Here is a 10,165-nt window from a genome sequence, read left to right as displayed (position 1 = left end):
GAGACCAGCCTGGGCTACAAAGTGAGCTCAAGGCCAGCCTGAACTGCATAGCGAGACCCTGTCTCAAAAAGACAAAAAAGAAAGAAAGGGGGAAAAGTTTACTTAGCTTCAGTTGGTAGAGGTTTCAGTCCATTATCAGCTGGGTCCAAGCCAGGGTGGCTTGGCAGAGGGGAGTCGCAGAGGAGAGCAGTTCATGGCGGCAGAAGGCAGCAAAAGCAAGCAAGCAAGCGGGGGAAAAGCCTCTTTCTGTCCCTTGTAGTGTATCCAGTGTACCAGGATTAGGGCATTTCCCTGATCTAGCAATCACCCACCTTAATCCCAGCACTGCACCACAAATCACATACTCTAGATTCAGCCGCCTTTGAAAAAAAAACCCTATGACTGCGGAGGCTTTGGGAGGACATCTAGACACAAACCACAATAGTAAATTTCTGTAGAAAAAATGTAAAGGAACCAGATCTGTGCTCAGTGAGCAAGCCGACCACACTTACAGGCTGAGGGGGCCACACCTGGCCCAGGGCAGATGCAGGCAGGAGCAGGTCCAGGCGGAGCTGCACAAGACAGCCGCATCCCCAGGATCCAGTTGCCTTCCAAAAACACCCACCTCTGAACACATGAGATTTGGGGAAGATATTGTAAATTTAACCTATAATGCCTAGCATGTACGAGGCTCTGGGTTCAGTCCTCAGTACTGAAAAATAAAACAAACTGCAGGCAGACTCAAGGAAACATCAAATTTAAAAGGGAGCTAGGTGCTGGGTATGGTGGGACACGCCTGTAATCCCAGCACTCAGAAGGCTGAGGCAGGAGAATTGCTGTAAGTTCAAAGCCAGCATGGGCTAAATAGTGTGTTCACAGCTAGCCTGGAACACATAGCGAGACCATGTCTAAATAGAAAATAAATAAATAAATAAATTAAAAGGAGCTAGTATTGGGGCTTGAAGTATAGCTCAGTGGTAGAACATTTGACTAGCATACATGAGACCCTGAGTCCCTTCCCCAGCACCACAAAAAGTAAATAAATAAAAATTTTAGGCTAGGCGTGGTGGCACATGCCTGTAGTGCCAGCACTTGGGAGGCTGAGGCAGGAGGATCATTGTGAGTTTGAGAGCAGCCTGAGGTACAAAGTGAGCTCAAGCCCAGCCTTCACTGCATAGCGAGACCCTGTCTCAAAAGACAAAAAAAAAAAAAAAGTATTATTTTAAAATATCTGATAAGGAAAGATTTTTAACATAGTAGTAATTGTCAGTGCAGTAGTATGTGTGGATGGGCGTTTGCAGTCTTTCTAGAAACTTCTTTGCCATTACTGATCATGAACTGCACAAATTTTCTTTTTCCTCTAACTAGCAATGACTTTTTCAGCAATTATTTCTAAGAAAATAAGTTGATACACAGACATGGTTTATATACAAAAATATTTATCATTGGGTTTAACATACCAGAAAAAAAAACTCTCCAAACACCCAACAATTTAAATAAATTCTGGTACATCATATTAGTTAAAATTATGAAGAGTTTTTGGTTTTGATTTTGGTTCTGACTTTTTTGTTTTTGTTGTTTTTGAGGCAGGGTCTTGCTATGTAGTCCAGGCTGGCATCAAAGTCACAGCAATCCTCCTGCCTCAGCCTCCTGAGTGTAGGGATTACAGGTGTATGCTACTACACCTGGTTTGATATTTTCTTAATAATTTCATGAAACAGGGACTTGAAAGAGAAAAGAAATATGCTAACATGGTAACAGTGATTATCTCAAAGTATGAGTGATTTTTAAAAATTTTCTCCTGGCTGTTTTACATTTTAAAAATTATCTCTAATTCTTTATACCGAGCAGGTTTTCTTTGGTAATCAAAGGGAAAGGCACATCATCTTTGAGGCAGGGTCTCACTGTGTAGTTCAGGCTGGCCTTAAACTCCCTATGTAGTCCAGGCTGGCCTCAAACTCGAAGCAGTCCTCCTGTTTCAGCCTCCCGAATGCTGGGATTACAGGTGTGTACTACTCTGCCTGGCTTGATATTTTCTTAATTATCATTTTCTTAATTATTAGTTATATATATTTTGAGTGTTGGGAATTGAGTCAAGAGATTCCCACATGCTAAGCAAGCACTCTGCTGAGGCAGGAGACAGACAGGATAGGAGACATCCTGGCTTTATACTGACAGTGGACAGGATGTCTGCTGACTCCTGGAGACCAAAAGATTACCACAGGTCCTTAACATCCTGACACCAGCCTTAAAAAGATGCTCCTGGCCTTATCATGCTTCCATGACCTCTGGCTCAAGCCCAAGGAGCATGCGTTCTAATTGCTTCCAAGTACCTCCTGATCATTATAATATCATTAGCATTGTGGTTTTTTGTTTTGTGTTTTTTTGTCTTTTTGAGACAAGACCTCACTATGTAGTTCAGGCTGGCCTTGAGCTGGCTTTGTAGTCCAGACTGGTCTTGAACTCGCAAGGATCCTCCTGCCTCAGCCTCCCAAGTGCTGGAATTACAGGCGTGCGCCACCATGCCCGGGGTTGTTGTGGTTTTGCCGCTCTCCCAGGGCTTTGGCAGCCACACTGGCTCCATCTACACTCCTATAAAGTCAAAAACACCCTCTTCCAATGTGAGGGTGGAGACTTTCAATCAATTGGGCACAGTTCCCTTGGGTGCCACACGAGACCCACAGTCCACAAAAGGTTTGAATAAATATCTCAAAACCTAAAGCAGACGAGGCCCCTCAGAGCTCAACTCCTTTTGAGTTTTCTCACCAGCTCACTCCCGCCCTGTGGAGTGTACTTTCCTTCAACAAATCTCTGTCTTTCTTATTACTTCTGTGTCCTGCTCAATTCTTTGTTCAGCATACAAAAAAGCCTGGACATCTAGTGAGACTCACCAATGGTATGCTGACACCTACCCCTGAGCTACAGCCCCACCCCGTAATTTTTAGGGGTTTTTGGTTTTTGTTTTTGTTTTTTAGGCAAGGTCCTATTATGTAGCCTTGAACTTGTTTATGTAACTTAAGCTGGTCTCTTAACTCACAGTCATCCTCCTGCCTCAGCCTCCCAAGTGCGTGGATTATAGGTGTGTGCCACCCCACTTGACTCCACCTCATACTTTTTTTCCCCATCTCATAATTTTTATTTGTTTGGGTTTTTTTTGTTTGTTTTTGTTTTTCTTCCAGTACCAGGAATCGAACTCAGGACCTTGCGATTGCCAAGCAAGTGCTGTGCTGCTGAGCTAAATCCCCAGCACCCCCATCTAATAATTTTTAAAAACAATAAGAATTCCGGTAGGCAGTGTCCTGGCCCCAGAGCAACCTCTCTTCCAGTCTGGAGCTGGGGAGATGACAGTGATCCCCAAGGCCTGATGGATGATGGAAAGACCCAGAAGAAGGAAGCCTGGCCCAGAGAACTTTCCAGAGCTCCACCAGGTTACCTTCCTTGGAGCTTTTCCCATTGGCACACAGCTGGCAAAACCAATGAGCCAAAGCCAGGTGTGGTGGCGCATGCCTGTAATCCCAGCACTCAAGAGGCTGAGGCAGGAGGATTGCTTAGAGTTCAAGGTCAGCCTGGACTACAAAGTGAGTTGGAGGCCAGCCTAAACTGCATAATGAGACCCTGTCTCAAAAAGACACACACACACACACACACACACACACACACACACACAAAGTAAGGATAAAAACTTGGATAACACGGTTAGAATATTAAAAAGAATTCTAAAAATGGAAACTGCTAAATATAAACAGGAAATTGGACGAGATAGGCAGGTGATTAAAACAAGAACATAGAGCAGGTGTGGTGGTGCAAACCTGTTATCTCAGCACTCTGGGAGGCTGAGACAGGAGGATCAGAGTGTGAGTCCAGCTCAGGCAATTAGTAACTTAATGAGACCTTGTCTCAAAAAAAGAAAAAGGAAAGGTCTGGGTTTATGTGAAGGCCATGGGTTCAATCCTCAGTACTAAAGAAAAGAAAAAAGATAAACTTTCCATTTGCCTTTAAATAGAGTCAAAGAAGATCTTTCCAAGGACGCAAGCCGGAAGAGTGAGGAAATTTCTCTTCAGCAGCTGGGGGCTTCTCCCCTCAAAGAAACCATCTAAGCTGCCCAGAGCCTAGTGCCAGCCGGGTCCTCCGTGGTCCAGAGTGCGGCCGCGGCTTCTCCCGGGGTCTGGAGTGGGTGGAGGGACAGCCGGGACTTGGCCCACAGCCCGGACCAGCACAGGACTCCTCGTCTAGGCGGGAGCGCCGCCCCAGGCCCGGGCTGGGCAGAAGGAAGCCCCGCTGTCTGCATTCACAAAGGAGGTGGCACCTTCGAGGCCAAGCAGCGAAAGTCCTGCTTTCCTCCCCTCCAACTCTGCTCCGGAACCCCCATTTCCTTTGCTTCTGCAGGACAGCGCTGTGTCTTTTCGGTGCAGGGTGACACCTCTGCCACAGGCTGTCCTTGGAACAGTCCCCCTTGACTTGAGGAACTTCAGGACTCATTCTGTTCTACCCATTTGGAAAAAATAAAAACTGCTTGACGAGTGTGTGTGCGTGCGCGCGCGCGCGTTTCCTCCTCTCTGGGCAATGTCTCCCCAAGAGGATCCTGCGGATGTTTTCCTTTATTTTTTTGGTGGTGGTGGTGATATAGGGGAAAGACACTCCCAACCTGCTAGATGTCCAGTACAGGGTCAAAGAATGAATTCTAGGAACAACAGAGGTTAAGAGCAGAATAGGTCTATTGGGAAAGCAAGCTTCTCTCAGAGAGGCGGAAGGGGCCCGAGTGGGTTGCTGAGGTCCCTGACTTTTCCAGGGAATCTTCTAGAGCAAATCCACGAGGTGAAGTGGGTTCAAGGTGGAAAAAATGGGACATGGCAAGGTGGGTGTGAGGTGGGACAAAACTATGGTCAACCAATAAGAGTATGAGCTAATTGCTCAGGTAAAATTAACTAAATCGGGATCAAATGGGGAAACAAGTCACGTAGCAAGCAGGCAGGAAACAGAACGGGGGCTTTTCTTGGCGAGGGGCGGTGACCGATATTCACACAGTGAACACTGGTCAGCAGCACTTCCTGGCTTCCTCTCCATGATCCAAACCTATTTAGAATACTGTAGCAACCCCTGATGTTCATCCTTAAGAAGTATGTGGATGCTTTCCTTTTGTCTTTTGTCCTGAGGTCTGGTCCTCAGCAGAGGGGCCTGCCTCCCCCATAGGTGCAAGGTATCTCGTTGGGTTTTTTTGTTTGTTTTTTCCCCACTGGCTCCTTTGAGGGCCTAGCTCCATCTGACCGCCTATAACACTTTTATCTAATTTAGCTATCTATAACAGTGGTACTAGGGATTAACCCAGGGCCTTTGCACTGAGCTACAGCCTCAGAGCCCTTTGGTTTGGTTTGGTTTGGTTTGGTTTGGTTTTGTGTGACCCGTTCTGGCTAAATTGCCCAGTTTGGGCTGAAACTTGCTATCCTGTCTCAGCCCCCAGAGCACCAGGGTTATAGGCGTGCATCACCACGCCCTACTTTCTGCCTAGGATCCACTTCCGGGGGCTGTGCAGATGGTACAATAAATAGCTGGTGAATAAATGATGAAAGCAGATTGTGGCACTGGACACTGACCTATGCTGTCCTTTGTGTTCCCACCCTAGGGCTTTGTGGAGGGGGATCTGGCTTGGTTCCCCTAACGTCTCCCGGGGAAAAAATCCCTAGCACGGCACAGCGCCCGTCTGCCCTCCAACCCATTCCCAACCCCGGCGCTGGAAGTGTGCCTGCAGCCCCGACCCTGCCTTCCCCTGGAATGCAGAACAGCTTCACAGGGGATTTCAGTCTTGGTCCACTGCCTGGTCTTTGCCAAATTTTCTGGTCTTTTCATTTCTTCCTGGAGTTGCCATACACGCTCCATAAATGAAATCACTGCCTAGTTCCCAGCAGCCCAAGGAGACCAACAGGAAAAAGAAGCTGGAGAATGTCACAGTGTGGCCAGGAACCGTGACAGCCTGCCATTTCGCCCAGAGGGGTCAGACTGCAGCTGCAACCTTAGAACAGAGCTCTCATACAGCTCCTCCAGGAAGCCCCGGGACACTGCCGTTGAGCTGATGGATTTCACCACTTGCTGAACATGTCAGAGACGTCTGTGAACAGTCTACAGCCTTCCTCGTGCTCTTTGCTTGGTACTGATCTCCCCGGGGCTCCTCCAAGGCAGGGCTAAGTCATCTTTGCTTGACTGTGTCCTGCACATAGTAGGTGCTCAGTTCATGGTGCAGTAGCGATGAGTCATGAAGAGAGGAATAATCTATAGCTGCCAAATACTGAGGGAGGAGGCAGAAAAACTAGGTAGGGACTTGGGTATATGCATGTGAATTTAGATGTGTTTTAGAAACAAATCTGGCCGGGTGTGGTGGTACACTCCTGTAATCCCAGCACTCAGGTGGCTGAGGCAGGACGATCCCTGTGAGTTGGAGGCCAACCTGGGCTACAAAGTGAGCTCAAGGCCAGCCTGAACTGTGTAGTAAAACCCTGTCTCAAAAAGACAAAAACTAAAAAAAATTAAACAAAAACTCTGTTAGACCAAGTGCAGTGGTGCACTTGGGAGGCTGAGGCAGGAGACTCACCATTAGTTCAAGGCTAGCCTGGGGTACATAGTGAGACCCTGTCTCAACAAGTCAAAAGAAACAGACAAATCTGTGAAGCCAGTTATGCTGATGCATTCTTATATACCACTTAAGGCTGAGGCAGGAAGATCACAAGTTCAAGGCCAGCCTGAGGTACATAGCAAGTTCAAAGCCAGCCTGAACTATATAGTGAGACTTTTCTTCCTTTCTTTCTTTCTTTCTTTCTCTCTCTCTTTCTTTCTTTCTTTCTTTCTTTCTTTCTTTCTTTCTTTCTTTCTTTCCATCTTTTTTGAGACAGGGTCTCACTATGCAATTCAGGCTGGCCTTGAGCTCATTTTGTAGCCCAGGCTGGTCTCAAACTTGCAATGATCTTCCTGCCCCAGCCTCCCAAGTGCTGGGATTACAAGCAAGACCTTGTTTCAAAAAACAAAACAAAACAAAATCTGTCATAAACACCATTTTATCTTTATTTCTGAGGAAATTTAGAAGAGTAATTCTCAATCCTGGAATCACCTATGGCACTAAATAATCCTCCAGCCTCAGCCTCCTGATTGCTGGGACTGAAATAGGATCGAAGAAACAAAGATAGGAAGGCAACAGGGTAAAACCGCTGCTTCAAGACAGCAGCAAAGGAACTATCACAAAGAATCAGCAACTGGGATCTCATCGTATTAAAAAGCTTTTGCACAGCAAGAGAAACCACCAATAGAGTAAAGAGACAACCTACAATGTGGGAAAAAGTATTTGCCAAATGTATAGGTAACTGGAGACTTGTGTAGGTAAATGGATGCAACTGGAGACCGTACTCATAAGTGAAATAAATCAGATGCAAATATGTAAACATTGTATTATCTCCCTAGTGTGAGAAGCTGAAAGAGTCAATGTGATCCAAAATGTACAATAGATATTGTAAAAAGGGAAGAAACTTCAAAAGGAAAGAGAAACTGGTTTAGGGGAAGGGAAAAAAGAAGGAAGGGAAAAGCAAAAGGAAAAAAATATATCTATACATACCAAAGATAGTAAAGATGGTTATGCTGCTGATTTCTCGCAGTTCATTGAAGGGCTAGGTTTGTATTAATATTGTTTGGACAATTAAATGCTGATATCTTATACTCTAAGTAACGGATTGCAGATAATAATACACAATGTGTTGACCATTGTTACCCTCCTATCATGTTGTTTTGGAATTTTTTTTTTGTTTTTATGTTTTTGTTTCTTTTTCTTAAAAAAAAAAAAAAAAGATACCATCAAAGTGCCTTTTACTCCCTTTGCCTGTTTTTCTTCCAGTCCCCTCATTCTTAGATTCCTAAGCGTTGTAAAGATACCGAAGTCCATAAATTTCAAAAGTTACATCAAAGACTTTCATTCCAGACAACAGGATACTATTAAGTGGCACTGTATCTCTAAAAGTGGTTTGTGTTTTAACCTAATCGATAGGGTCAGGGGCTGGAGATTTAGCTCAGCGGCACAGCGCCTGACTGGCAAGCTCAAGGTCGTGAGTTCGATTCCCAGTACCAAAAAAAAAAAAAAAAAAAGATAGGGTCAGCTTTTGCTATGGCCCACTAATGGGCCACCTGACCTTAAGGAAACAGACACCAGGTAAATGATAAGTAGCTCAAAGAATAAGCACCCTATCACCAATCTTAAGGATGCCCCAAGACCACGTAAATACCTGCAACCCCAGGCCACAGTACACCTCAGCCCTGAGAACCACACTGCTTCCCTAGAGAGTGAACTTTGATTCTGCCTAAGAAATCTCCCTGTGGTTCTCACAGATGTGCCCGGAAATGCTTTTCTGTTAAGGACCTGCCTGGAGACCTAGAGAGTTTGAGGCCAGAGCCTGGACTACACAGCCTGGGCTACATAGTCAGACTGTCTCAAAAACATACAAACAAAAACCAGTAAAACAGAGAGACTGACGGTGCGGTCTCTGGAGAGAGTTAGAGGTGAGCTCCGGTTCTGACTACCTGATCTCCACTAAGTCATTTAGCCTCAGTTTCCCCGGTGGGAAAATAGATTTAATAATGTTATTGAGTGCAACTCAAATTTAGACTCATAATATTTTGGGGATTTGGGAGAGACATAGGGCTCATGGCTGCAGGGCAGGAAGCCAGTTTGGGCTGTTCCCACTCCACTGACTTTGCCCGCACCTCTGGTTCTTTCCTTTTTTCTTCTTTTGTTTTTTGAAACAGGGTCTTGCTACGTAGTCCAGGCTGGCCTTGAACCCACTATGTAGCCCAAGCTGGCTGAACTCACAATGATCGTCCTGTCTCAGCCTCCCTAGTGCTGGGATTACTGGAGTGGGCCACCAGTCTGGCTCTTTTCAACATCCCGATGGCTGCATCTTCATTCATCTCATCCTCACCGTCACCTTGACGTCTTCCAACATCCTGCCACAGGATGTCATACCTGTCTGACAGAGCAGGATACCAACCTGCAGGGCTAGAGATCCGTTCAAGGTCACAAAGGGTGCAAAGCCAGTTTGAGGCCCCAAGGTGCGAATCTGTGGCCCATCTGGGTGGGAATCTCTGCCAGCCCGAGGCCTCTGACCTTTAGACCCTCTCCCCTTCCCGTGGGCGCCAGGTTGAGAGCCCTGCACGGGTCCGGTGTGTGGTAGAGAGTGAAAGACATCCATCCAAGAAAGAGACACGAAAGAAAAATTCAACAGGGAGCCGGGGAGGTGGGGTGGTGAAGGAGAGGCCGGAGGGGCGCCCTAAGAGAAAGCTGCCGAGCTGAAGCCCAAAAGAGTGGCGCAAGCTCCAGCAGGGAGAGCACCCCAGGCCCGGCACAGGAGGGGGAACCTGCGGGAGGGGACCTGGGCCGCCCCCTGGGCCAGGCTGAGCGGCTTCTGAGAGAGAGGAACCCAGGCAAGGGGCCTCCAAGGGTGCCGCGGACCAGAGCACATCTTCACTTCTGGACTCCACCCAGCATGAGAGCCTCGGAACTTAAGATGGACGGGGTGGCGGGGGTCACTTGGGGTTCACATAGACGGGCAGGGTGCTGGCCGCAGGTTGCTGTTAGGAACACCGATGCCTGGGAGAGGCGCCACCCCCAGCGACCCCAGCTGCGCTTCCTACCCCTCGGAGCTCCTTCCTGCCCTTCTCCGCCACCAGGCACCACGCCGGTGCTGCCTCAGACATAGTAGTAGCTCAATAAACGGTGTTCAGTGGCTTAAGGTTCATTGGGATGTTTGTGTGTTTGTTGTCATTGTTTGCTTTTTGCAGCGCTGGGGGATCAAACCCAGCGCCTCTTGCATGCTAGGCAAGTGCTCTGCCGTTGAGCTACCTACACCTGCAGCCTCCGCAGCCTTGCTCTTAAATGTCTCACCTCCCATCCTCAGCCTAGATAGTTTTGCTTTAAATATCTTACCCCCGACTGCCCACGAAGCCTTAGCTTCAGCTAACTATGGCGTAGGAAATTTGGGAGGGGACAAAGTTTAAGTAACAATCCGGGAGAAACTCAGACCGGATTCCGAGGCTGTGCGACGTTGCCGCCACCTGGTGGCAACGTGCCCGAAGTGCAGTGCAGACTCCCTCTCAGGACTTGACTAGCCGTAGTCATAAATAAATGAAAATTGGGCACTACTCTTTTTTTTTTTTTTTT

General features: G+C 47.1%; 1 protein-coding gene across 1 annotated transcript in view; it reads left to right on the top strand.

Annotated features, from left to right (window-relative positions):
• The window catches only part of Slc22a20 (solute carrier family 22, member 20), a 25,866-nt gene extending 21,375 nt beyond the window's left edge, over positions 1-4,491 (top strand). Inside the window, exon 10 of the mRNA XM_005384507.2 lies at positions 3,983-4,491. Coding sequence (XP_005384564.1) covers positions 3,983-4,076 — 94 coding nt within the window. The 3' untranslated portion in view covers positions 4,077-4,491. The remainder of the gene's footprint in view (positions 1-3,982) is intronic.
• Positions 4,492-10,165: the final 5,674 nt, after the last annotated feature.

The sequence above is a fragment of the Chinchilla lanigera genome, unplaced genomic scaffold, assembly GCF_000276665.1.
Source record: "Chinchilla lanigera isolate Chin_1 unplaced genomic scaffold, ChiLan1.0 scaffold00021, whole genome shotgun sequence".
In the NCBI taxonomy this organism is placed as follows: domain Eukaryota; kingdom Metazoa; phylum Chordata; class Mammalia; order Rodentia; family Chinchillidae; genus Chinchilla; species Chinchilla lanigera.
Note: the sequence above shows the minus strand (reverse complement) of the source record. Positions and strands in the feature narration are given on the sequence as shown.